The 27,813-nt window shown below is 49.1% G+C and overlaps 2 protein-coding genes across 2 annotated transcripts in view; one reads left to right on the forward strand and one right to left on the reverse strand.

Annotated features, from left to right (window-relative positions):
• Positions 1–19,521, forward strand: part of DENND11 (DENN domain containing 11) — a 57,027-nt gene extending 37,506 nt beyond the window's left edge. Inside the window, exons 4-9 of the mRNA XM_047763180.1 lie at positions 4,030–4,183; positions 9,930–10,068; positions 11,062–11,193; positions 11,327–11,477; positions 11,917–11,985; positions 13,903–19,521. Of these exons, the coding sequence (XP_047619136.1) occupies positions 4,030–4,183; positions 9,930–10,068; positions 11,062–11,193; positions 11,327–11,477; positions 11,917–11,985; positions 13,903–14,098 (841 nt within the window). The 3' untranslated portion in view covers positions 14,099–19,521. The remainder of the gene's footprint in view (positions 1–4,029; positions 4,184–9,929; positions 10,069–11,061; positions 11,194–11,326; positions 11,478–11,916; positions 11,986–13,902) is intronic.
• Positions 19,522–21,710: 2,189 nt separating this feature from the next.
• The window catches only part of AGK (acylglycerol kinase), a 102,554-nt gene continuing 96,451 nt past the window's right edge, over positions 21,711–27,813 (reverse strand). Inside the window, exons 14-16 of the mRNA XM_047763154.1 lie at positions 27,562–27,632; positions 25,184–25,268; positions 21,711–22,985 (exon numbers count right to left, since the gene is read on the reverse strand). Coding sequence (XP_047619110.1) covers positions 22,848–22,985; positions 25,184–25,268; positions 27,562–27,632 — 294 coding nt within the window. The 3' untranslated portion in view covers positions 21,711–22,847. The remainder of the gene's footprint in view (positions 22,986–25,183; positions 25,269–27,561; positions 27,633–27,813) is intronic.

The following is a 27,813-nucleotide window of genomic DNA, read 5'->3' on the forward strand; positions in this document are numbered from 1 at the left end:
GGTTTTGGTATTAGGGTGATGGTGGCATCATAGAATGTCTTTGGGAGTGTTCCTTCTTCAGCCTTTTGGAGAAGTTTAAGGAGGATGGGTATAAGTTCCTCTTTGTATGTTTGGTAGACTTCACCTGTGAAGCCATCTGGTCCTGGACTTTTATTTGTAGGGAGTGTTTATGACATACATATTCCATTTCATTTCTAGTGATCGGTCTGTTCAGTTGATCTTTTTCTTCTTGATTCATTTTTGGCAGGCTCTAAGTCTCTAGAAAGTTGTCCATTTCTTCTAGGTTGTCAAATTCGTTGGCATACAGTTGTTCATAGGATTCTCTTATGTTTTGTTTTGTTTTGTTTTGTTTGTATTTCTGCAGTTTCCATTGTGATTTCTTTCTCCTTTTTCATTTCTTATTTTGTTTGAGTTTTTTCTCCTCTTCTTGGTGAGTCTGGCCAGAGGTTTGTCAATTTTGTCTACACTTTCAAAGAACCAGCTCTTGGTTTTAATGATTTTTTTTCCTGTTGTTTTTTGAATTGCTATTTTATTGATTTCCTCTTTGATCTTTAGGATTTCCTTCCTTCTGCTGACTTTAGGTTTCGCTTGTTCTTTTTCTAATTCATTTAGGTGATGAGTTAAGTAGTCAATTTGAGATTTTTCTTCTTTTTTGAGGAAGGCTTGTATTGTTATGAATCTCCCTCTGAGCACTGCTTTTGTGGCATCCCATAGATTTTGAGTGGTTGTATCTTCATTATCATTTGTCTCTAGCTATTTTTTAATTTCCCTTTTGATTTCCTTGTTGATCTATTGGTTTTTTAGTAGCATGTTGTTTAGTCTCTATGTAGTCAGTTTTTTTTTTTCTCATTTCTTTTCCTGTGGCTGATTTCTAGTTTCATGCCATTGTGGTCAGAGAAGATACTCGAAATAATTTCTATACTCTTAAATTTGTTGAGGCTAATTTTGTGCCCCGGTATGTGGTCAGTCCTTGAGAATGTTCCACGTGCACTTGAAAAGAATGTATATTTGATTTTTATGGCTGTAGTGTCCTGAAAATGTCAATTAAGTCTAATTTTTCTATTGTGTCCTTTAGGATCTCTGTGCCTTATTGATTTTTCTGTCTAGAGGATCTGTCCACTGATGTGAGTGGGGTGTTAAAGTCTCCTACTATGATTGTATTCGCATCAATTTCTCCTTTTATGTCTGTTAGTATTTGTTGTAGGTATCTGGGTGCTCCTATATTAGGATATATAGGATATATATTGATGATTGTAATAGCCTCTACTTGAATGGATCCTTTAAAAATTAAAAATAAATTTTAAAAGTAGAATAAAATGATTCCTACTGTTCTTTTAAAGGAAATTAGGTCCTAATAAAAACATTTTTGGGGAGTTTCCATTGTGGCTCAGTGGTGGCAAACCTGACGAGTATCCATGAGGATGCATGCTGGATCCCTGGCCTCACTCAGTGGGTTGAGGATCCGGCATTGTTGTGAGCTGTGGTGTAGGTCTCAGATGTGGCATGGATCCTGCGTGGCTGTGGCTGTCGCGTAGGCTGGCAGCTGTAGCTCCATTTCTCCGCCTAGCCTGGCACCTTCCGTATGTCTCAGGTGTGGCCTTAAAAAGAAAAAAAAACCAAAAAACACTTTTGAACTTAATTGTCTCGATTGTGTTATTTGGTAGTTATCAACCTTTTATCCCTTTGACACATCCCTGAAGAGTGAAGTCTGCCATCTTAGATGAGTCAGACACAACTTAGCCCCCATGGTTTTCCCATCTAGTATGCGAGTATGTGTAAGAGTGAAAGGAGGCATGATTATAATCGCACAGCTGGAGTCATTCATCATTCCATCACACGACTGTCTCCTTGTGCAAAGCTTGAAACAATATGTTGGAACCCCTACATTGGAGAACTGTCACTCAGAGGGAGATACATTTTAGTAATCATTTTGGGGTGTACTTGATGATTTTTTTTTTCTTTTTAAAGTATAAATTTGGGGAGTTCTCCTGTGGCTCAGCAGGTTAAGAACCTGACTAGTACTGTTCATGAGGGTTCAGGTTTGATCCCTGCCCTTGCTCCGTGGGTCAAGGATCCTGCATTGCCCCAAGCTGTGGTGTAGTTTGCAGATACAGCTGAGATCTGACGTGGTTGTGGCATAGGCCTGCAGCTGCCCCTGGCCCAGGAACTCCCATATGGTGAAGGTGTGGCCCGAAAAAGAAAAAAGAAAAATGTAACTTTGTCTGAAGTTCTCTTCCAGGGCTTGCCCTGAATCTTCTCCAGTTCATCCTCCCCATGTGCCTGGCTAGACTCCTCATGCTGGACCAGGAAGGAAGGAACCCAGGCTGTTGTGAGGGACTTAAATGAGTTTCAAACTTTGCAGGGCACTTTTTCCTCTTAACTCCATTTATACCCCAAAATAGCGTTGCGGTGTTCCTAGTATCTGTGTTTTAAGGAAAGAAGGAACAGCAGATTTTGAAAAGTTGGGTAACTTGACTGAGATCTCAGACAACGTGGCAGCTGTAGCCTTGACCCTGGAAGCTGAACCTCACTTTGAGTGGAGATGGTTGGAGAACAGCTGATACCAGTTGGCCTGTAGAAACCTTGAACTTGAGTGGGTTGTGTCAGCGATTAAAGGAAGCGGGCAGTGACAGGTTGGGGGCATTTCCTTTCAGTCATCCTTGATCTGTAATTAGGGATGTCTCACCTTGCTCATCAAAGCTGTATTTTGAGTCTTGTTCATTGCAACATGATGGGAATTGTAAGGTTCTAAGAAAATTTAAATGGGTTAAAAAGGTTTTAGTCCTTTTTTTTTTTTTTTTGCTCTTTAGGGTCACCTGGGAAGTTCCCAGGCCAGGGGTCAAATCAGAGCTGCAGCTGCCAGCCTACACCACAGCCACAGCAATGCCAGATCCTTAATACACTGAGTGGGGCCAGGGATCAAACCCATATCCTCATGGATACTAGTCAGATTCATTTCTGCTGGGCCTCAAGGGGAGCTCCGGGTTTAGTGCCTTTTGTTTCTTCTTATTTTAGTTTCTTAGGGCTGTTGCAACAACGTACCAAAAATCAGGTGACTGAGAACAAGGTAAATGTATGGCTTCACAATTCTGGAGTCTAGAAGTCTAAAACCAAGGTGTAAGCAGGGCTCTGAGAGAAACGCTGTTCCTTGCTTCTGGCGATCTTTGCCGTTCTTGGCTTGTGGAAGTATCTCTGATCTCTGCTGCCTTCACTCTCACATGGTGTTAGCCTGTGTCTGTGGGTCCACATTTCCACTTTTATCAGGACCTCAGTCGTCCTGGATTTAGGGCGCACCCTAATGACATCATTTTAAATTCAACCCATTACACTCCCGGTAAACAGAGTGCCAAGTGGTACCCACAGTCCTCCTGTGTCCGGATTGAAGGCAGGATTCGTCATTGTCCAAATGGTCCAGGGCCTTTGTGCTGCTTTCTTGGTTTGGGGATCCGTTGACGGGACTACCCACAGCCAAGTCTCTGCCACCCGAGCAGGGTGGGGCTGGGGGCAGAGAGGAGCTGAGCCTTTTAATACTTCGCTCCTTGGTGCAGAGATTGAGCCCTCAGCAACATCCCCATGTAAGCGTTTTCCCTTACTTGAGATACTGAGGGGGTACATTGCTTCTCGTTCTTTTGTAAGAGCAAAGCAAGAAAGCAGGCATGCTTTCTAAACAAAGAGTAGCTTTAAGCAGGGAATGTGTGCTCTTCCAAGTCACCGCTTCTCGCCGCCAACAGCCGCTCTCTGGGAAGCATCCTTCACTAGAGAACAATAGATATTAGTTATAGTCTGTTAACTGTTCCTGTTTCCCACGAGAAGTATGTGTCCACGGCCCTGTTGGGGCGTTTCAGGCCCTACATTTGAGGTTTTCCTGAGGAGTCTCTGCAACACCCAAGGAGGCATCTTACGCCATCTCAAAAAGGAGGGGGTCTTTCATTTATCAGGGCCTGTGCCCCAAGTGTCCCTGCCCTGGGGCCTGGGTAGTGAGTGGCAGGGCTGTGGCTGGAGCTTTCTCACTGTGTGTGTGCCCTGCAGACACCAGCTGGAGATGCCAGGACATTATTCTCATCTGGCTGCCTTCTACGAGGACAAGAAAGGGGTGCTCCACGCTGGCCCCGGGAGAGGGGGCAGCTTGCCCCCCGTCTACTGGCTGCCTTCCATCCACCGATACATGTACCCTGAGATGAAGGTAGGTCCGCCAGGGTCTCACACAGTCCCAGATGTGCGTCTGGAGCAACAGCTATGAATCATTGTTTTCATGAATAAGGAAATTATGTCTTGGGCTCATGCCCCAAAGTCTGTTGATCCAACAGGATTGTAACCTAAGCATTTAGGTTCTTTTCAAACTTAAGGCAAGTTATCTTTGTTGTTGTCTATTTAGGGCCACATCTGCAGCATATGGAAGTTGGCAGGCTAGGGGTGGAATCGGAGCTGCAGCTGCTGGCCTACACCACAGCCACAGCAGCGCGGGATCTGAGCCACATCTGTGACCTGCATCACAGCTCACGGCAACGCTGGATCCTTAACCCACTGAGCCACAAAGGGAACTCCCAAGGCAAGTTATCCTAAACAATACACTTTGTAGTTACCATCTATAATCACGGTGCAAAGCTGTCCCGATAGGCCAGGTGTGGTGGACTCCTAGTGGGGACAAAGTGGATTTCATTTTGGTGAAGGCTTCAGATAAAAAAGCCAGACATTTGAAGTAAAGCTGAAGAGTTTGAATGGTTAAGATGTTTCTTAGTTACAATATATTTAAAAAAAATTTTTTTAGACAAAAAAAAAAAAAAAAAGAGTTCCCGTCGTGGCGCAGTGGTTAACGAATCCAACTAGGAACCATGAGGTTGCGGGTTCGGTCCCTGACCTTGCTCAGTGGGTTAACGATCCAGCATTGCCATGAGCTGTGGTGTAGGTTGCAGACGTGGCTCGGATCCCGCGTTGCTGTGGCTCTGGCGTAGGCCGGTGGCTACAGCTCCGATTGGACCCCTAGCCTGGGAACCTCCATATGCCGTGGGAGCGGCCCAAGAAATAGCAACAACAACAACAACAACAATAACAACAACAAAAAAAGACAAAAAAAAATTTTTTTTTCTTTTGCTTTTTAGGGTTATACCTGCAACATGTGGAAGTTCCCAGGCTAGGGGTCGAATCAGAGCTGCAGCTGCCAGCCGATGCCACAGCCACAGCAACACCAGATTTGAGCCACATCTGTGACCTATACCACAGCTCATGGCTATTCTAGACCCTTAACCCACTGAGCAGGGCCAGGGATCAAACCTACGTCCTCATGGATACTAGTGGGGTTTGTTAACTGCTGAGTCACAGCTGGAATTCCAGTTACTATATATAGATATATATATATATATATATATATATATATATATACACACAACACACACACACACACATATACATACATACATACATACACACACATACATACATACATACATATACACATACATATATATACACATACATATACGTACATACATATACATACATACATACATACACATGCATACATACATATATCATATATATATATAGAGAGAGAGTCTTTTGTCTTTTTATCTTATTAGGGCCGCACCCATGGTATGTGCAGGTTCCCAGGCTGGGGGTCCAGTAGGAGCTGTAGCCGCCGGCCTACACCACAGCCACAGCAGTGCGGGATCTGAGCTGTGTCTGCGACCTATACCGCAGCTCACGGCAATGCTGGATCCCCAACCCACTGATCCAGGCCAGGGATCAAACCTGCAACCTCATGGTTCCTAGTCGGATTCTTTCCACTGTGCCATGATGGGAACTCCCAGTTACTATATATTTGATATTACTTCATTGTATATTTTTTCTGAAGCACATTGTACTAGAGTATATTTATCATTAACAAAGCACTCATCCAAGTGTTTTGAGTGTTTTGTTAATGATAAATGTATTTATCATTATACTTATGTAAATGAATATCAGTAAGTATTCATGTTAGGGTGCAAAGATGAGTCCCCCTCCTCCTTTCCCCCCCTTTTCCTCCTCCACCCCGCTCTTCCTCCTTCCCCTGTCCCCTCCCCTATAGGTGGTCCCAAGATACTTCCGTGGAAACTTCAGGCACCCCAGTGGAGAAATTATGCCGTGGGTTTAGGAGAGGATTCTGGGAAGGTTCCTTGGGAGAGGAGTTGGTCCCTGGAGCATTCAGCTGGGGAGGGAGTGAGGGATGCTCACTCCGGGCCGAGGGGAGGCAGGAGCACCGGTGGGGACTGTGTTCCATCGCTCTGTCAGCACCTTCTGTGAGTTCGGCATCCTGCTGGCATTAGGCATTTTCTTTAGAGATTTTTTTTTTTTAATTCCCTGTCTTACTTCTTTTTGGTTTTGCTTTTGGTTTTTGGCCACATCTGCAATACATGGAAATTCCCAGACCAGGGATCACACCTGTGCCATAGCAGTGATCCTGGCCACCACTGCAGTGACAATGCCAGATCCTTAACCCAGTGTACCACCAGGGAACTCCTAAATTCCTTATTTTACAAATAAACCAGCTGAGGTTTATAAAGTTTCAGTGACTTGCTTAAAGGCCTTACAGCTAGTAGGAGACAGAGCCAGGATGTCACCACAGGCCTAGTGCCAAGGCCAGGGCTCATCCCTTATCCCTTTCTGTTGCCTTTGTGGACACGTGGGCCTGAGGAGGCCCAGGGCAAGTTCATGGGATGTGAGCAGAGTAGTTTGACCGGGATTGAGTTTCATGTCAGCCTGCTAGGAGAGAAAGGGTTGGAAAAATAGATCAGAATCAGAGTGTAGAGAATCTTAAATACTAGGCCATGGAATTTGAACCAGAATAAGTACCAATTAGGATCTTGTTAGGAAAACCCAAACTATGGCAGATGTTTCAAACTCATTCAACACAGGGAATAGTAATACAGGAACTGAAAAACCAAAAGCACAGAAAAGGAACAAGATAACCTGAACACTGGTCATAACAGACAGTGGCTACCACCTGCTAATGGTTATCTGTCACTGCATCACAAATTGCCCCCAAATTAATGGTTTTAAAAGAGTACATATTTGAAATTCCTCTGTGGTACAGTATGTTAAAGATGCAGCCTTGTCACTGCAGTGGCTCTGGCCACTGTGGTGGCACAGGTTTGATCCCTGGCCCAGGAACTTCCACATGCTTATAGGCATGGCCAAAAAAAAAAAAAAATAAAAAAATAAAATAAAAAAGGCAACAGTATTTATTTGTTATAGCTTCTGTGAGTGGGGGATCCAGGTATAGCTTAGCAGGTACTCTGCCTCATGGTCTCTCCTGAGACTGCAGTCAGGGTATCAGCCAGGGTTGGGACCTAATCTGAAGGCTTGACGGGGAAACACCCATGTCTGGCTCACATAATTGTTGGAGGACTGAGCACCTTGAGACTGAGCTGCTGGACTAAGCACCTTGCTGCCTGCCCGCCCTCAGCGGTCTCTCCAGCGTGATGGACTGCTGCAGATACCAGGGCCAACAAGTGAGACTTCCCGTTGTGGCTCAGCAGAAATAAATCCAACTAGTACCCATGAGGATGCAGGTCTGATCCCTGGCCTCGCTCAGTGGGTTAAGGATCTGGCGTTGCTGTGAGCTGTGGTGTAGGTCGCAGATGCGGCTCAGATCTGGCATTGCTGTGGCTGTGGCCTAGGCTGACAGCTGCAGCTCCGATTCGACCCCTAGCCTGGAACCTCCATGTGCTGTGGATGCAGCCCTAAAATGACAAAAAAAAAAAAAAAAAGCCAACAAGTGAAAAAGTCTGTTAGCAAAAGAGAAGTCATAATCCTTTGTACCTAAGTGGCAGTGCCAATCCTGCAATGTTGTCATCTTTGGATGGTTAAAAGTGAGGTACTCAGTTGGAATAAGAGATCGCATAAGGCCATAAATACCAATAGGGGAAGGTCACCAGGGGCTTAGAAGCTGCTTGCCATTTGTCCCACGGGCTGAAGTAACAAGGAGGGAAAAGTGACAGTATTAAAACTACAGGAGCTTGGAGGAGGGGCCCAGCGCCGGAGCTGTTTTGGGATCCCAGGCAGAGGTTTGTTCTCCTGCCTCTGGGCCTTTGCACATCCTCCTGCAGCCCTCTGTCCTTCCCCCATTGAGCCTCTTATCAGGCTGGGGTTTAAGAGCCTGTGTACCTGCTTCTCCTGGTCCCCCATAAACTCTGCCAGGGCAGGGCCTGGCCTTTTTAGTTATTGTTGAAACTAGACTGCTTAACACAGGGCTTGGCACATAGTGAGCATGTGAGAAATATTTCTTGCAAGAACGCATACATGTCTGTAAATGAGTAAGTCTGATCAGAATTAAGGGTTGATCATGTTTTCTCGGATTCTGGGGCCCGGGACACATTCGGACAAAATGCTGCCCGGCCTCCAAGCAGTAGCAGCACACATTCAGAGCCTGAAGATAAGCAGAGCAGGGGCTGAGAAGGACCCAGGCGGCTTCGCCTCTGTCGTGTCTGGGTGGCAGGTGGAGCCCAGCGGAGGCTGAGCCCAAACAGTCCAGAGAAGGCAGGACACCGGAGGATGCGAGGGTTTCAGGAGCGATCACGACGGGAGGGAGCCTCTCCTCCCGCAGATGGGGACGCGGTGGCAGGGGAGCAGGCAGAGGGCAGGCGAGACCCCTCAGCGGGGTCAGCCCTTCCGCGGGGGACCTGGGACGGCACCCGTGCGGGGTGATGTGGCGGAGGGGGCGCCGCTCCTGGGCGCCCGGGGCACGGGCTGCGGAGAGCGCTGTGGCCGCCCCGCGGCTTGGCCGTGGGTCCCCCTGAGGGCTGCCGGGGCTCACAGCCAGGCCGCCGCCTTGGTGTCCGCACCTGTCCGGGTGGGAGACGAGCAGGGTCCCTTCACACAAGTGACCACAGAGTGAAGCGACTCAGCAGGCACCAGGCTTGACGCCTCCGCTCTTGTCAGCGACGGTCGTGGGGCTGCTCCCGCGGCCTTTCCCACAGGCTAAGCGTTCCACGCTGTTGCTCTCAAATGGTCCTTCCCGCCGCCGTCTGGGTTACACGGGGATCTTATTTCACAGATGAGGAAAGGGATCCGGAAATGCGGGCTCCTCCCCCTCCCTGTTAGTAAGTGGCAGAGCTGGCCTGGCCTCTGGTCTTCCTGGGTCAGAGCTCCCACGTCTGACCCCCGATCGGCCTCAGCTGGGGGCTCCTGGGAGGCGGCCCCAGGGAGGGGCCAGCCCTGGGTGGGTGGGGGGAGGGAGGGGCAGACGGGGTGCAATGGATCATTGTGCCAGCGCATCGCCCTGTGTTTGGGGTCTCCCCTGGGACCACTGGGGCATCCTTTTCCTCCTCAGTCATGTTTGGAGCTGAGCATTCATTGAGGTGTCTGTCACCTCAGACTCTCAAAAGTGACATCCAGCTTCACTTCCTCTGTAACCCTTCCCTGGGGAAAGTCATTAGTGATCCCTAAACTTCCGTGTATCAGGGGAGCTGTTGACTTCGAGATTTCTAGTTTAAAGATGAGACTTTCAAAGTGGAAAAATGCCCCCCTCCCTTTTCTGCTTTTTAGGGCTGCACTCATGGCAAATGGAAGTTTCCAGGCTAGGGGTCAAATCAGAGCTACAGCTGTCAGCCTGCACCACAGCCCCAGCAATGTTGGATCTGAGCCATATCTGCCACCCACATCACAACTCATGGCAATGCCAGATCCTTAACCCACTGAGCAAGGCCAAGGATTGAACCCACATCCTTATGGATACTAGTCTCATTTCTGCTGAGCCACAACAGGAACTCTCAGAAAATGTCATTGCATGTGGCAGTAACCATCCCCCATTGTATCTGTTTGGTTGTACCTTGGGTTTTTTTTTGGGGGGGGGGGAGTCATTGGCACACACCTGTATTGAATATTTTGGCTTTTGGCGACGTTTCTAACAAGCTATCCTCCCCTTTCCCTTCACCCCCCTTTAATTTTTTCAGATCACACACCCAGCTGGCTGCATGTCTCAGTTTATCAAGTTCTTTGGCGAACAGATCCTCATCCTTTGGAAGTTTGCCCTACTTCGAAAGCGCATTTTGATATTCTCTCCCCCTCCTGTGGGCGTCGTTTGCTACAGAGGTAACTAGAAGCCAAAGTCAGGGACTCCGTCCAAGTTTCTCCACTGTTGCCCAAGGTCAGAAGAGACTGAGCCATGTCAGGGGGCTCACAGGTTTCAAGCCTAGAAGTGACATGGCTGGATTTGCAATGTAGCAGGTGGAATCTGGTGACACAGGAGGTGGATCAGGAGACAAATCGGGAATCTGGTGAAAGCGAAGGGTCTGGATTAAAGTAGAGAAGATGGATTCTGGATCTGTTTGAGAGAAGCTTGACAAAGTCTGGTGTCTGACGGGCTTGGGTTCTGATTGTTCTGGTTCTGATTGTTCCTGGTGTTCTGATGTCGATGAGGTAACGGAAGAAGAGTCTAAGATGACAGTGACGGGGCGCCACCGGGGGGGGACCGAGGAGATGCAGGGGCTTGGGGTGTTGTGACAAAGCTGACCTGCACATGGTGGGCATGGGCTTCTGTGAGGTCTTCCGGCGATGTCCCCTAGGCCCTGGTATAATTGGGTCAGGACCTGGGGGGACAGGGCTGAGGGGTGGCACAGAGGCTGTGCATCACCGGGGAAGAGCGTGAGTGAGGAGGGACCTGCCAGCATTTAAGACCTGGGCCCAGGAGGGGAGCCGACAGAGGAGGCCGAGGGGCACAGTTGGAAGAAGGGAGGGGACCAGCAGATGCAGGGTCAGAGTAGGCCACTTTGAGAAGGGGGAAGGTCAGCAGTGCCAAATCCTAAGCAAGTCTTCGTGAGACAAAGATTGCAATGTGTCTGCTGGATTTGAGCACCTTGGTGGGTGACCTTGAGGAAACCGGGTCCTGCCATGCGACCTGAAAGGCTCGTGCCCCATGTCCTCCGAGTGCTGGGCCCACCTGGCTACGCAGGTACCAGGAGAGCACAGAGCCCAGCCTTGCACAGTGTCGGTGGAGGCTGACAGCTCAGAGAAGGGGGCCAGCAGGCCAGGAGGGAGGGAGGCCTGAAGGGGCCTGGGCATCTCTCACCTCTGCTGTCCCTGTAGTGTACTGCTGCTGCTGCCTGGCCAACGTCTCTCTGCCTGGCATCGGGGGCACCGTTCCTGAGTCCAAGCCCTTCTTCTATGTGAACGTGGCTGACATCGAGAGCCTGGAGGTGGAGGTGTCCTATGTGGCCTGTGAGTACGGGCCCCCCCGCATCCTGCCGCCCGTCCCTGCCCCGAGCACCTCGGCCAGCCCTGCCAGGAGCCCCCCCACCTGTCGGGGCTGGTGCCCTCCGGGGTCCCGCCTCCTGAACCCCAGCTCTCACAGGCACCACCGAGAAGATTTTCGAGGAGAAGCGGGAGCTGTACGACGTCTACGTGGACAACCAGAACGTGAAGACACACCACGACCACCTGCAGCCGCTGCTGAAGATCAACAGCGCCGACCGCGAGAAGTACCGGCGGCTCAACGAGCAGAGGTAGAGCCGGGGCCGGGCTGCCCGTGTGGGTCATCCTGCTGCCCTGTCCCTCTGGGCATGTGTCTGCTAGGACCTGGGAAGGAAGGGCGGCCCTGCGGTTGGGGGGCAGGCGGGCGGGCAGCACACAGGCGTGGGGTGCCGCCTTTCGAGGGGCCTCTGGAATCTCTAAAGCGTGTCAGTGAAATGAATGGTAGCGTCACCTCCTATTTTATGACAATCAGGAAAGGTCGTCACTTGCCTGGGACTCCAAGCCCTGTTTGTCCCTTTCCTGCCCCTTCTGTCCTCCCCTTTGGATGGGGGTCGGAAGCCAGGGGGAGTGGCGGGGGTGCTGTTGTGGGTCAGACTCCTTCCTGGGACGCAGTGGCCCCTGCACATGCCTGACCTGTGGCCGGGGTCCTGGTTGCCGCGCCAGAGGCTGACAGTCATCCCCTCCCTCCAGGCAGATGCTGCTCTATTCCCAGGAGGTGGAAGAGGATTATAACCCATGCGAAGAGGACCTCTTCGTGCTGTAAGTCAGCCTGGGCAGCAGCGGTGGGCCCCCGGCCCCGACTCCCGGGATCCCTCAGGATGGCTCTAGGCCTGGATCCCTCCCATGTCAGCTGCTACAGCCCGAGGATGTCCTTTATTGCTGCCAAGGGCACTTCGAGCCAGGCCCCTCACGGAGTCACCCTGAGCCCTGAAATGCCTTTGGGGGGAAGGGAAGAGTTAAATTCCAGGAGGATTATTAAGAAAAAATGGGAGATCCAGCAGATGCCCTTCTGTTGGGCATTTACATCCAGACAGCCACTGCACGGGAGCTCTGACTGGCCCTCAGGATTCAGGGGCTTCTCATCCACTGCTGCTTCTTTTTTTTTTTTTTTTTAATTTTTAAAAATATTTTAATTTTTTTCTATTATAGTTGATTTACAACATTCTGTCAATTTCTGCTGCACAGCAAAGTGATGCAGTCGTGTGTGTGTGTGTGTGTGTGTGTGTATATATATACACACACACACACACTTACATATACACATTCTTTTTCTCGCATTATCGTCCATCCTGCTCCGTCCCAAGTGACTGGACACAGTTCCCTGTGCTGTATAGCAGGATCTCATTGCTTCTCCACTCCACATGCAGTAGTTTGCATCTACTCACCCCAGAGTCCATTGAACAGAGAAGTTCCTTGTACTGCGTGGCACGGGATCATCAGAAAACCTAACTCCGAATCTAAGGAAACTTCTTTCCCCCAAATTTGTTGTGGGAGCCTCGGCCTTTATCCTCTACAGCATTGGCTGATTTCTGTCATAAGCAGCCGTGGGAAGTGGTGCTCGGTGATAAGAACGGGACTGTAACTGAACCGGAAACAGTTCTGCCGGTTTCCTGTTTGTTCTTCCGGCCTCACGTCCTGGGCGGGGCTGGAGAACTGTTTCTGGCTTTGATATTGGCCTTGAGAATTCAGTAAAGTACTTGGAGCCTAAGCAAATGGACTTTCTAGTGCATGCATGCTGGCAAGATGTCAAAGCAGCTCTGCGCGGAGCAGAGAGCCAGCGGTCTCATCGAGGTCGGACACGTGCTCTTGAATCTGAGATTCCCGAGTGCCCAGAGTGGCTCTGGGCACCAGGCCCCTTGCTCTGTGGAACACAGCTGATGCCTTTTCTGAATACGGTTCATAGACACACAGAGTATGGTAAGTTAGTGACATTCAGATCATGCTCTGTGCATAGTTAAAGCCAAAACACTACTCAGCGGAGCCCAGATACACGTGCATGGTGACTCGCTTCCTCCAGCCTGGCTTGCCTTTCTCCTCCACTGCCCCCTCTGTTGAGGCTGGCTTCACACCACCTCGGGCCTGCCCCCGAGCACCTCCTTGGCTGTGTGGATGGCCCAGGGCCTGGAGAGCCCTTTCGGAGCCCTGCTCAGCCTCTAGGAAGGCTCCCCTGCTGCTGCTGGCTCTAATTACCCAGCCCGGGGCTTGAAAGTAGATTTCAGTTTTTCACTTCAAGTCTTGACCTCAGAACTGCATTATCCATCTTTGTTTGTCTGTCTGTTTTGCTTTTAATGTTTATCCTTCTCTTCCCTTTATGACTAAGCAGAAAGAGAAGAACACAGTATATGGGGGCCTCTGCTTAAACCTGTGTTGAAGCCGCTAGGAACCTCCTCCTTAACAGGAAAATAAATGTGTGGCCGTCAGGCCATCACTTGCTCGGAGATTTTGCTAATCATGCCGTGGTTAATGTGAGTTCTTTGCTGACCTTAGCGGCACTTGAACAACCCTTTACCTTGTGTCCTGGTTTCTCCTTTTAAAAGAGATGCCTGACTTGTGAGGCCATGTAAAAGTCCACCAAACCCAACAGTGGCGTTCTGGTTCCCGCATGTGGCCTATTTAGTGAGCTTTTGTGTCTCTTCTGGCCCCCACCCACTCCCATGTCTTGTCTTGTGATTGCAGGTTTTTCCTAGAGCAAAACAACCGGATATTTCAGACTTTGTTGGAGGTGTCCGCCAGTCAAGACAAAACCCTGACGGCGGAGCACGCCCGGGTCATGGGTCTGGACCCCCAAGGAGACCGGAGCTTTCTCCTGGACCTGCTGGAGGCCTATGGCATCGACGTCATGTTGGTCATTGACAACCCCTGTTGCCCATAGGAAGGATGAGCGGCTGTCCTGTGGGGCGGCCATGTGTCCTGTGTCACCCAGGCCCCAGACGGCCTTTTATGAAGTTGACGCAAAGGAATATTGTTTATCCTTCCAACAGAGGTCATGTGTGCATCTCCTTTCTCCCCTTCCTCCCTAGAGGGAATATGAGCACCTCGATTTGTAGGTCGTTGGAATCGACCCCTTGCAGAGCCGCCACCGTTCTTGGTCTTCGGAATGGTCAAAGCAGCTTCTCTCCTCCTCTCCTGGGGTCAGGGTCGGGGGGTGGGGGGCGCCTGGAGGAGGTGTGGCCAAGGCTGAGTATCACCAGGAGGCGGCCGGGCTCCGGAGGCCCTCGGGTGGACTGTTGAGAAGGCCCATCTGGTTCCTGTCCCTTGATGTTTCCAGCACGAGACGCCTGTCTGTCCTTTGCAGCCCTGGACGTCCATCCGCCCCAAGCAGAAGCTGGACCAGAGGGTCCGTCAAGGTTTTTACCCGGTTCTGGGAGTCCAGTCTTGGGATCAGATCCCTTTTTCTGTTTTTGAGAGGAAACCTGTGTTTTCTCTGTTCACGTAGAGAGACTTCAAAGACGGACAAGGGATGTTTCTGTCACCGAGCATGAGTCTCTCTAAGGACAGGTGGCAGGGAGAGGTTGCTCATCCGTCAGCCGAGAAAGCAGGTGTAGAAGGAAGCCTTGAAACCCCCTCAGAGGACGTTAACAGTGGTGGCGGCCGCTCCACGTCATTTTCCTCGTTCTCCGAATCCCCTGCTCTCGGGCGGGGCTGGCAGATGCCTTCGGGCAGATGTTAGCAAGGCCCCCTCCCAGTTGTGAGCCCTCACCAATGAACTTCTCTCAAGAGGAAGCGGCATTCCTTGAGCTAGGTAGTGGGGACCAGAAATGTTACAGATCTGTCAGCAGATGGGACAGTGCCTTCAGCTGGGAGAGTGGTCCGACACCCCAAGTGTCAGTGATGCGTTTATCTGCTCCCCTCTGGCATGCTTCGGCCGGGGGCGGCTCCACTGATCCCTGCCTGTTCTTTGTTGGCGGTGTTTGGTAGGTGCCAGCTTCAGCGAGACGGCGGCTGTCAGAGAAGCCAGCGCCTGTGTCTAGAGGTGAGGTCTCTGGGGCCACCTGTGATTTTGGACATGTGACACTGGGTTGTTGGTGACACGTAATTTCTTCCCCTTCACCCCTCCTTCCTGGCTCTGTTTTTGGAATAGCCAACAGCATATCCACGTCCGGGACCAAGTTGAGCCAGGCTGATGGACACAGTGGAGAGAAAGAACTTGCAGATGGATGGATCACATGTCTTATCTCAAGACTCGCTTTCTAGGGCTTATTGCTTTATTCAGAAATATATTTATTCACTGTAGCTCCTCGATAGGAAATTCAAGACTAAAGAAATTCACATGTGGAAATGCAAACTGGCACTGATCAATCAAGGTAGCCCCTTTTATGTAAATATATAAGTAAGTTTGGGCATTGAAGTGTAAACTGTACGGTGCATTTTCCTCCTCTGTGGGTTTAGCCATCATTTCAGCAATGTGTATGTTTACAAAAGAAAGAAGGCATCTGTGTGGAGAAGCCGAAGCTTTACTGCCTTTTTCCTTGAAGAGCAATGTCTCCTTTTGCCCTGGAAAAGGAGTAGCTTTTCTGACTTGGGTTAGCTAATGGTTACTCTTAGTGGTATCCGAAGGTTCAAGGCTTTCTGAGTTGAGGCTGAGGGGGTCAGAAGTAGGCGTGGGGGTGACTCCAAGGTCAGAGTCTCGTGGAGGACCCAGGCGGACCCTCTTTCTGTGACCTGGTGAATTTGCTGGGAGAGGCGCTTTCTGCTCCAGAGGCCTTCGCGAGCCAGCACGTCTCCTTCTGTGCTGTGAGGCCTCCCAGCTCACCCGTGCTGATGTAAAGACAGGAGGTGGCTGTGCTTCCCTTTCCGTGGTGGGCCCAGGGTTGCACTCCTGTTAACTCCGTGCTGTTCCAGGCAGCAGAGCGTCTGGCTTCTCCACGTGTCCCCCCACCGCTCATGCAGAGGGCAGGGGAAGGGGCCCCGAGGGAGTGTCCGAGGTCATGTGCCACCGACCCCAGAGACCTGCCCCCTTCCTCCCTGGAATCCTTTGAAGAGAAAACCCAAGGAATGTGTCCTTTCCTGCACTGCCCACCTCCTGGTGGGGCCGGGAGTCTGGTGCGGCACCACCTCTTTGGCTGGGCAGTGCCCAGTTGCCCTGTAGTTACCGTCATCACTGTCTGTCCGCCCCCGCCAAGGTTGCTTCCGAGGTCGTCTTTTAAGCCTTCCTTCTGCATCGCCACCCCCAGCCTCTCACGTAAGCAGCACCACCCGGCACCCCTTGCTGCCTGGTCTCGGCACGGGGAAGTCATGTGTGGTGTACTGGGCAGGACTCCCTGCACAGTGACAGCAGGACCCGGAAGCACACGGGGCCTGCTTTTGTGTCACGGTGGAAATAATTTCCAAGAAACCACCTGCTTTTGATGGGAAGCTGTTGGTGGACGTCCTTCCTGTCCTCTGTGGTGACAGGGAGGATTATTACAGTGACCTTTGGATGCAGGGTTGGGGACCTTGGACGTGGGTACATGGACAGATGGTGGCCTCCTCCCCCCCCCCCCCCCAAGTGACCTGAGACACTGACTCAAGTCAGAAGACAGTCTAGGTGGCAGAGTCCTTGAGGGGCCTAGAATCCAGGCCCGGGGTTTGTGGATGTCTAGCGAAATAGGACAAAGTTCTGGTAAAATGGATTTTTCACTCTTGCAGGCCTGGCAGACGGTACTGTTCAGCCTTGGGGACAATGCCCAGTTGTCCTCTGGATGAGGACGCTTCAGAGTGGGTCAGAAGTGGTAGGACTCGCCTTATACCAGAATTAGCTTTGGCTTTTGGTAAGCATGGAGCACTCCTTAGGCCCTTCCAGTGTAAGGGTCTCACCTGGAGCCCTGTGCAGCCCGCAGGAAGTCGGGAGGGCTGTGAATTAGCTAGAAGACATTTGCCTTCTGTATCTGTCATCCATCACGCATTGCTGCTTCCATTTGGCTGGGGAGGGAAGCTGAATTCATTGATATATTGATAGAAATAATTTAGGAATTTGCATCTATAACTTACCTTGTTTTGTCCCACGTGAAAAATCAAGATGGGAAATTTAAACATAGGACAGGGTCCAGATAATTCTAAATATCACATATGAAGATTCATTTATCACTATAACGACCTATGGTGGTGTAGCCAGCAGCTAAAGATAAATGAAACCAGAGCGGAATCCCTGCTTTGCATTCTGGTGGTTATGAGGATGCACTTGCTCTTTGTCTTGATACACTGAAAACCCTTCCAACACAAGAAGATGTGATTATTCACTTTAAACGGAGGCCTTTGGGGAACCTTGTCAAGGGTGGTGATGGATGAACCTTTTTTAAGGGCCGTACAGCCCTCCTCCACCAAGAGGCGGGGACCTGGGGACGGGTTTGGCTTGGTTTGGTTTTGAGTGGACTGGCAGAGCCCAGGGGTTGCGGGGCATTCTCCAGCCCCAGGACAGGTAAAGGAGGAGGAGGGTGTGGCTGAAGAAAAGAAGACAAGTTCAGCTTGACAGTGAACTTGTCTGAGTGTGATGACGGTTCTCAAACAGGCAAGGAAGGTAGGGGACCAGTGTGGCTCACACGGGCTTTCGGCCCCCCGTCAGGTGCTCAGAGTGTGTGAGAGGGCCAGTCTTCGGGTCTCGCCCCTGCGCTGCTATTCCGCTTGGTGCCCCGGGTTGGGGATCCTGCAGACCCGCGGGCTTACCTGAGCAGGTAAGCCGCTCCCTCTCATATCAGGAAAAGCCCTTCATGATTCAGGTGGGGGAAGAGGAGGAGCTCAGGGCTCCTCCTACTCCCATGTCATGGATTTTTTTCATATTCCACTCCTATTATGAGTATCCCTCTGTTCCCAGGAGCTCCTGGAGGGTTGGGGGTAAAAGGTTAACTGTGAATTAAATTAGCATTTTTTTCTTATAAAAAAGATGGAAGTTTATTTTTGTATCAATATTATTCTGTGATGAATCGAGTGTGGAAATGCAGAAATGGAAGGAAATTTCAAAACTGCCATCCTAGAAAAAACGGGCAGTGTTGTAATTTGGAAGCAACTGAGATGCCAGGAGAGGTGTGTTGTTTAAATGTTTCAGGGCGTGAACGAGGACTGTCTTGTGCAGCCTGACAGCCTCTGCAGGAGAGAAGGCTGACAGTCCCGGGGCAGGTGACGTCCAGTCACCACCAACCTTAAGGAAGACTCTCGTGACACAAGGGGGCGAGTGTGATCACGCTGAGATCAGGCCTCTTAACTGGAGGGAGTTGAGTCAGAGGTAGTTTTCCAGCCGGCACTTTAACTCACATCTGGAGGTGGAATGCAGGGGCAGTTGAACGAAACGGCCCATTTAGAAAGGAAATAGAATTTCCTAGGACTCTTTAGAGAAATGATGATGGAGAGGTCAAACCCTGCTTTCATCTGGTGAGCACTTATTCCAGAAGCTCTGCACAGTATGGGCTTTTAGAGGTAATGGGATCTCAACTCGGAACCTTTATTTAATTGCCATAACAGGAAAGGTATGAATTACCTCTGTTTGCTGTCGAATGCCTCTCTAGACCAAGGGTACACTGACTTTGCTAGCTAAGGACAGTTGGGGATGCAGGGATGTGGGGTGTAGGGTGCTAGGAACTAGCCAGAGACGATCCACGGAACGAAAACTCCGCACACGGTCACCAGATTAGCTGCTAACGTGTGTGACTAAAAGTGGAGTGAAAACGCCTTCCTTTGGCCAAGTCAAAGAGAAGAGTCGAAGAAAATGTTGAAGGCATCGACAGGAAAGGAGTTTCAGCCCAGCCCTCGAAGACCCGTAAGGAAAACTGTAGATTCTGTGCTTTTGAACAAATGGAGCAGGAGATTTGAGAGGTAAGAATAGAGAAAAACGAAACTAACTTCCTTTATGGACCTCGAGCTAGTTGGCTAAATTTTTTAAAATAGAGAAATAAACCTTTTTCTTAAAAAGAATTGTAAGCCTTGGGAAAAGTTCTCATTTTTTCCAAGTTAGATCAGCATAGCGTCCCTGTTGTCTTAGAGGTCAAACCCCTATTTTGATTAATACCCCAGTGTAAGAGTTATAGCAATAAGAGAAATGGAATCTATTTTTGTTTCAATTCTTTACCTCATAGTATTCATAAGACAGTGAATATACTGCGTCTGAGTGTCATTCTCTCTAACGGTGGTCACTTTAAAGGGTCTAAGAAAGTGGGGTTAATCCTAAAGAGGAAATGTTTCTTGAACTGATTTTGTTTTGTGGTACAAATAACACCTGTGTATATCATATCTGTATATATCTGAACTGAGTTGTATGCAGAGACATTGCTATAACTATATTTACAGAAGACAGTTTTTACAATTAAAATGCACATTTTAACATGACCACGTAGTACTGCGGTCCTTCACTTCAAGCAAGAGATGTGGTTTGTGGTTTGGAAGGAGCCCCGGCCTGGGGCGTGAGCAGAGCCCACCCTGAGCGCCGCCCTCACTTCCACGAGGATGGAAGAAGCCTGGGGCTGTGCCTGTCCTCCTGGAGGCGGTGGGCTGGCCAGATATTCTCCAGGTCATGCAAACTGCGGGAATCACTGCACCGTGCAGCAAAGCCCAGACTCTGGTGACTTTTGCAGAAGGGTTCCACAGAGGACCAAAGCCTGTTTCTCTCACATCGTCTTCCTATGAAAGTTGACTTTTTTTTTCTTTTTTAGGGCTGCACCCACAGCATGTGGAAGTTCCCAGGCTAGGGGGCAAGTTGGAGCTGCAGCTGCCGGTCTGCACCACAGCCACAGCCATGCCAGATCCAAGCAGCGTCGACGACCTACACCACGGTTCACGGCAACACTGGATCCTTTAATGCACTGAGCGAGGCCAGGGATTGAAGCCGCGTCCTCATTGATACTAGTTTTACTCGTTTCCACTGCACCACAATGGGAACTCCTCAAGTTTACTTTAAAACATTACGTACGGAGACACACAGGTCCATGTTTTGTTTTTAACCTTATGGGGAGTTACTTAAGGCAGCACAGGATAAAATTCTGACATTGTTAGTTCTGTGTTCCAAGCCAGGTCCCTGCTTTCCAAGGGACTACATGGTGCCCGCGTCCCGGGGCTGTGAGGCCAGACCCCATCCGGCGCGTGGCAATGACAACCTTGTGGTTAAGCCAGAGGCTTCATGCTCAACTCTACTTACTAGCAACCATCTGTTTTTAATAGAAAAACTCTTGGCTTTTGAGTGAAATTAATGTGATAAAAGGTGTGTGCTACACGGGGCGCGGGAGGGTTCCTCGGCTTCCCCTCAGACCCGCAGCTTCCCAGGTCTGGCAGACGAGGGCACCCCGAAGCTGCGGTGAACGGCCTTTATGTGGGCCTTGGGTGGAAGGACAGGGGAGAGAAGGCAGGAGATGATGAAGCAACCATGCTGGGGGCAAGGGTCTGAAGCAAGGAAACATCTGAACTAGCGCGTGTGTATATTTAGACATGAATAAAAAAAGGAATCTGGGACATTTGCTCCCCAGTCCTCTGTTCCATTACTTCTGTGGAAGTAGAATCACTAAATAAACAGATACACGTTGGATTCTCTGGCTCAGGTAGCAACTGTACCTTCTTACACCATAGCATCCCCTAGCTCTGCCACGGGCTGCATGGAGAGGGGGCGCTTTATACTGCAATGTTTGGATCTGCCTGCTTTTTTTTTTTTTTTTTTTTTTTTGCTTTTTGGGGCTGCACCTGTGGCATGTGGAGGTTCCCAGACTAGGGGTTGAATCAGAGCTGCAGCTGCCAGCCACAGCAATGCAGGATCCAAGCCACGTCTGCAACCTATACCACAGCTCACAGCAACATCCGATCCTTAACCCACGGAGCGAGGCCAGGGATCAAACCTGCATCCTCATGGATACTAGTCAGGCTCGTTACCACTGAGCCACAACAGGAACTCCTGGACCTGCCTCCTTTTTGCTTTGTTTTGTTATTTGTTTTGCAAAAGCACAGCTTTTAACTCCACTCTGAAGAACACAGAGGCAAACAGGTAAGCATTATGTTACGGGCTTTTCATAGCTGCCTTGTACCCCTTCAAGCATTGGTCCTCACTCTCCAAAGGGTTCGTGGGTGCGGGTACGTGTGTGGTCCTAAAACCGACCTGCCTGAGCATGAGCCTGCCCGTTCTCCCGCCCCTCTTCCCCTTTGTGCAATTTTCCTTCCTCCGCACAAAGAGAAAGCCTCACGTCTCACCCCCCTTACCGTGGTGTGCTTCCCTCTAGAGTAGAACCACCTCGGGGCACCAATTACAATGCCTGGCTGACAAGTCCCTAGGGAGGCAGATGGCTTCTAGTTCTCTACTTTCAGTGAACTAACGGAGGGATCGAATCCAGCTGTGAAGTTGCTACATCACTGTGATTTTTCGACGTGACTCAAACAGAATTCAAAGAACTGCATGGCATTGTTAGAACAGAATTTTAAACATCTATAATGTTGAGCCTTGTCTCAGCTGTAAGTAACATGTGCTTTTGGATAAATGAACTCATGAGGATAAAGAGCATTCTAATGTTAATTCTTAATTATCAAAAATTTATAATCAGTTGTATTTCAATAATTGATAACATTTATTCTGTACTGAGTTAACACTTGAACTAAAAAAAGTCATTTCAATTTATAGCTTTTGTTGGCAAGAAAATAGGTTGAGTGAAAAAACTTTCCAGCATAAAAACATGATAGCATACTTTGCTGAAAGCGGTAGGAAATAGGCATATGAGGAAAATGGATATTTCCAACTACTAAACAATTTATTTTTTGTAAATGGATGATGAATGTCAAATTGCTATGTATTTCAATTATACTGAATATGTTTAAAAGAGTGATGTAACAGTTTTATTTTAAAATATCAATATTTACATGACACCAGAAAGTATATACTTTGGCAACTCAAACTTCCCATGAGAAATTGGGGACGTTAGCGTGGGAGGGGCTACAAGGTTTTTCAAAGCGCTCTGAGGAAGCAGATGAGCGGAAGACCGCGTGGACCACTGCTTGGCAGGACTGTGTGTCGCTTGCGGCCTCAGGACTTCCTGTACCAGAACCACCCGGGGAGGGTGGCTGCCTTTTTAAAAAGGCAGATACCGGGGCTCCATCCTCAGATTGAGTGACTAGGTTTGGGGTGAGCCCCAATTAAGTAAATCTTCGACAAGTGCCCCAGGTGGTTCTCATGCAAACCAACACTTCAGAAGCACGACTTTGGGGGGGGGGAACCCTAATATTTTACAGTATCAGCCACGGCTGAAGACGGACACCCCACATATGTTTCTTAGACCGAGGAGAGAATTGGAACCCGCTAAATGAGAACCGGAGCTCATGGAGCAGCAGCACCCATGGAGGAGCCTGGAAACAGGACAAGGCGGCGGCGGGAAGGCGGGACGGCCACAGACAGGAGAGGACACAGCCTAGGAGCCTGCCGTCCGCGGTGGGGAGAGAACAAGGTCCGGCCCTTTTCCATCCACGGAGGGTGGGGATGTCTCGGCGCCCGCCCGACGGGGGGCACCAGTCAAAGCCCGCGCGACCGGGAAGCTGGCTGCGAAGCTGCAACGCACAGAGAGAGAAGGGCAGGGGGTACTTGCCGCGGACGGGTCCTTGGGATCCTCTGACAAGGCGGCGGAGACGGGGGTGGGAGGCTCTGCTCCCGTTTGGTCCCAGGGTGGGCTAAAGCGCAGTCGCCCACCCGCTCACTCGGCCGAGCTCTGCAGCATCTCTGCCCTCCTCCGCGGGTCACAGAAGAACCGCAGCTTCCTGGGGAGCAGCTTCACCTCCACGGGCATCGCTTCGTACTCCTCACTGTCGATGCTGAAAAAGCCCCCTGTTCCCTGGGGAGAAGAGACTGTTGAGGACCTGCCCGTGTCGGCTGGCACCCCGTCATCACTCCAGCAGGATACTGTGGAAAGCGTCAGACTCGGGGGCTTCAGCAAAATGGGCTTTTAAAGGAATATTTCAGTGCCTGTGTCGACACGATGCTGGTTCTGGAAACAGCCCAATGACACTGCTCATGAAAAAGGTTTCACGGGCCTCTACCTCCTCCCAGAGGATTTTGGGACTTGTGACACTTAAATAGGTCCTGTCACACTTCTAAGAAATTCCATAGAACATACACGTATGTCCTTCTCAGCCCTAATCTTTCTCAAATGAAAAGCAAGAAAGCCATGCTATCCAATTGATTATTTTCATAGTCCTTCTTTAGGACTTGCTTAGCTTTATACCTAAGGTGTAACAACATTAATATTAGATGGTAAACATAAATTGTACCAATATTTTCCTATGTCATCCTCCCAAGGCTACAGAAATAAGAGCAAAAGTAAACAAATGGGACATAATCAAATGCACAGCTTTGCACAGCAAAGAAAACCATAAATGAAAAGACACCCTATGGACTGGAAGAAAATATTTGCAAATGACCTGACAAGGGCTTAATTTCCAAAATGTTCAAACAGCTCATATAACTCAATAACAAAAAAACAATCCAATCAAAAAGTGGGTAGAAGACCTAAATAGACAGTTCTTCAAAGAAGACATAGAGATGGCCAACAGGCACATGAAAAGATGCTCAACATTGCTAATTATCAGCGAAATGCAAATCAAAACTACAATGAGGTACCACCTCACACCAGTCAGAATGGCCATCATCAAAAAGTCTACAAATAATAAATACTGGAGAGGGTATGGAGAAAAGGGAACCCTCCTACACTGTTGATGGGAATATAAACTGGTGTTGCCACTATGGAAAACAGCATGGAGTTTCCTCAACTAAAAATAAGGGTTACTATATGATCCAGCAATCACACTACTGGGCACATATATATGGACAAAACTATAATCTAAAAAGATATGTGCACCCCAGTGTTCATGGCAATGCTGTTTACAATAGGAAAGACATGGAATCAACCCTAATGTCCACCAACAGATAAATGGATTAAGAAGACGTGGTACAAATGTACAATGGAATACTATTCAGCCATAAAAATGAATGAAACATCATTTGCACCAACCTGGAAGGAACTAAAGATTTTCCTACTAAGTGAAATAAGAAAGACAAATACCATATGATATCACTTATATGTAGAATCTAAAATGTAACACAAATCATGGTATCTACATAACAGAAGCAGATTCACAGACATAGAAAACAGACTTGTTGCCGAAAGGGAAAGGGATGGGGGGGGGAGGGATGGACTGGGTGTTTGGGATTAGCAGATGCAAACTACTATAAATTGAATAAACCTCAAGGTCCTTCTGTATAGCATAGGGAATTATATTTAATATCCCATGATAAACTGTAATAGAAAAGAATATGAAAAAGAATATATAATACATATATATAATACATATATATACATATACATGTATAACTGAATCACTGCTGTACAGCAGAAATGAAAACACTAAATCAATTACACTTCAATAAAATCAATTTTTAAAATATAAGTCTGTGAAACCCTCTGTAATTCGTGCATTTAATTCAACACTTGCTGTGTTGAAACTATGGTGCCACCCACTGTGGGGACACCTTCTGTTTTACCCATGATCCTTGTTGAATACCGTGGCAGAAAAGGTACAAGTCTTCAGAGGCCACCTGTAGTAACTTTTTTTCCACTTACAGGTTACTAAGTTTGGCCTTTCACAGTACAGAAGAATTTAATGCCATCCTGAAAACTGCTTCCAGGTCCTTTATGAAAAATGTGAAGCTAGACCCCACTATTAACATCGCCTAACTGGAGCGTTCTCGGTGTTGTTGCAGTAACCACTTGCAGAATTTACATTCAGACAATCAACATTCGGGAGACCTAAGGGTCACTTCACAGGCCCTTGGCTGGACGACACTGAGGTCTTCAGGAGCCCGGCTCTAAATCTAAGGGAATCTCCTTTAATGTAAACCAGAGCCTGGCCCATCACTTGGCACGTGCGAGGCACCTCACAAAGGGTGCGTCACTGGAGAGGAAGGATGGGGAGAAGCAGAAAGGCAGACAGACGGGGAAAGCAGCACAAGCCGTGGGACGGCTGACCCTCTCACCTCAGGAAGGAGCAGAGCGCAGCGACTGGCCGGGAGACACTCGGTGCCCTCAGCACGCAGCCTGGGGTCCCTCACCTTCTTGCTTCTGTTGGTACAGGAGAAAGCAAGCTTGGAAACCAGTGCCAGCAACTGCGTTCCATTGCAAGAACACAGCAAGTTCTGCCTCTTGAGATTCAGGATCTCCTGAACCTCGGGGTTCTGTAAATAAATTTCTCCACAACAATTCTTGCTTAGCAACATGATATATTCTATATTGAGGGTTTTTTGTTTTGTTTTTTGCTTTTTAGGGCCACACCCACGGCATATAGAGGTTCCCAGGCTAGGGTCGAATTGGAGCTACAGCTGCTGGCCTACACCACAGCCACAGCAACGCCAGATCTGAGCCGTGTCTGCGATCTACACCACAGCTCACAGCAACGCTGGATCCTTAACCCACTGAGCGAGGCCAGGGATGGAACCCGAAACCTCATGGTTCCTAGTCAGATTCGTTTCTGCTGTGCCATGACTGGAACTCCTAGATTGAGAAGTTTTTTTATTTTTGTAGAGAACTGCGCATGAAGACTGATTTTTTTTTTCTGAACTATTCTTTTTATTTTACATTCTTTTTAATTTTAAATTTTAATTTTTTGGCTGTGCCCATGGTATGCCAAAGTTCTGGGCCAGGGACTGAACCTGAGCCACAGTAGCGACAACACCAAATCCTTAACCAACCATTAGGTCACCAGAGAACTCCAGAATTGGTCTTTTTAAATAATTCCATGTGTACCTAATTCCTGCGCTATTTGAAAATCCCGAAATTAAAAACCAGAATGAGGAGTTCCCTGGTGGCCTGGTGGTTAAGGATCCAGCATGTTCACTGCTGCAGCACAGGTTCCGTCCTTGTTTGGGGAACTTCCTCACACCTGGGCGAGGCCAAAATACAAGGATTCTCCACATTGATATGGTCTGCATCTTTACCTTGACTAAATGGCTTTGGAGTAAAACTATCAGACTGTTCATGCACACACGCTCCATCTCATGCATCTATCACCTTCGCGGCTAAGTCGTGGTCAGTGGAAAAGGGATAAAAAAGCTAATCCAAGAAAATTAGTCCATTCTTGACAATAGTACTTCTTTCGTCTATGAAACTTCACGAGTTTTCTAAAGCTGCTTTGCAATGTTCTAATCAGTTACCCAGAGGAAACGGACATGCCTTGATTTCACTTCCCGTGGTGACCAAAAGGAAATCACGGTGCTGCTGCTGCGGAGGAGGAGGACAGCAACGCTGAAGGACGTCATGACGTCACCGGATTTCAGCAACACAATCGGTTTTTCCTGTTTGGGGATGTCCGTATTATGGAGGAGATTCAAATATAGCTGGTCCCATTGGCCAGACTCTCAATTAAGAGTGTGTGGCTTGCGGACCCTTTCTAGGAAAAGAAAGGCTTTTCTCCTCTTCCTGTTACTGTAGATACAGCAAGTAAATCAACGGCTGCAGAAGCAGCCACTCAGCATCGCGAAGGCGAGAACACCGCCAACTGCTGAAGGACATTGTGCTGCGCGGGTGCCGGTGCAGAGAATGAGGTATCCATGGAGACCCGGCGGCTGCAGCAGAAGTGCCAAATTCTTAGATGGGCGCCAGAGGGCGCTCTGAGACAAAGCTCAGAAAAGGGACGGCTGCGCAGATTCCCAGTTGGCATGGCAACACGCAGCCTCCTCCGAAGCTTTGAGGGCTGATGGAGGGCTGAGAGCATTCTTAACCAATAAAACTCTGGCAGAGGTACGGCTGAACAAATCAGACAGGACTTGGAAGGGTATTCTGTAGTGGAAAAGGGAAAAAAGCCTGGAAAGTGTCCAAGGTGCTCAACACTTTTCAGGCTTCTCATTCACGCCTGGGGAAGAGGCGAGGTGGGCGGACATGAATCCTAATGGATGCTGTCAAGTGCTTCACACGGAAAAAGGCTGTTGCCCCACAGTCCCTCAGCTGAGGCTCAGAAACAGTCCTGAGATAGAGGTGATTCTATCAATCATCCCATTCTGTACACAGGGCAAAGGATTCAGAGAACGCAAAGGATTTGTCCAAGTCACAAGGCCAGTAAATGGCAAAAAGCAAGGTTTGCATCCAGTAGTTCTGACCCTGAAGCCACAATCCCGGGCCCTATACTGTGCTGCACTGGAATCTGTCACTTCAGTCCAAAGACAAGGGTTGCTCCCGTTCCCTGATCCGGCTACACTGAACGGGGAAGGCCAGCGTGGGAGAGGGACGCTGTGCTCGTCATCCCAAATGAACACGGCACGCTCTGGGTCCCAGGCCAGACCGCTGGATCTGTCTTCAGCCTCAGGGGCACTCCGATTGGTGAAGTCTGTGCCTCCCTGCCTGCAAACCCCCGTCCACTTACCCTAGCGTTATGAAGTCTCCTTTGCTGATGGTGTTGGGTTCCATGCAGATGTTCATAAAGTCTTCTTTGCTCTAAAAAGGTCAGGAGGACTGACGTTAGTGCTCCAAATTCTGGCTACAGCAGCCTGCTGCCCTCCTATAGCCTTGGTGGTTCGTAGTCGGATCTGTGTGTTATAGAGGGGACTTGACTTTCACTGACTTAACCCTGAATGTATTTTCAGTCTTTTCTGTTTTTATAGTAAGACCTTCATTG

Source organism: Phacochoerus africanus, chromosome 16 (assembly GCF_016906955.1).
Source record: "Phacochoerus africanus isolate WHEZ1 chromosome 16, ROS_Pafr_v1, whole genome shotgun sequence".
NCBI lineage: Eukaryota > Metazoa > Chordata > Mammalia > Artiodactyla > Suidae > Phacochoerus > Phacochoerus africanus.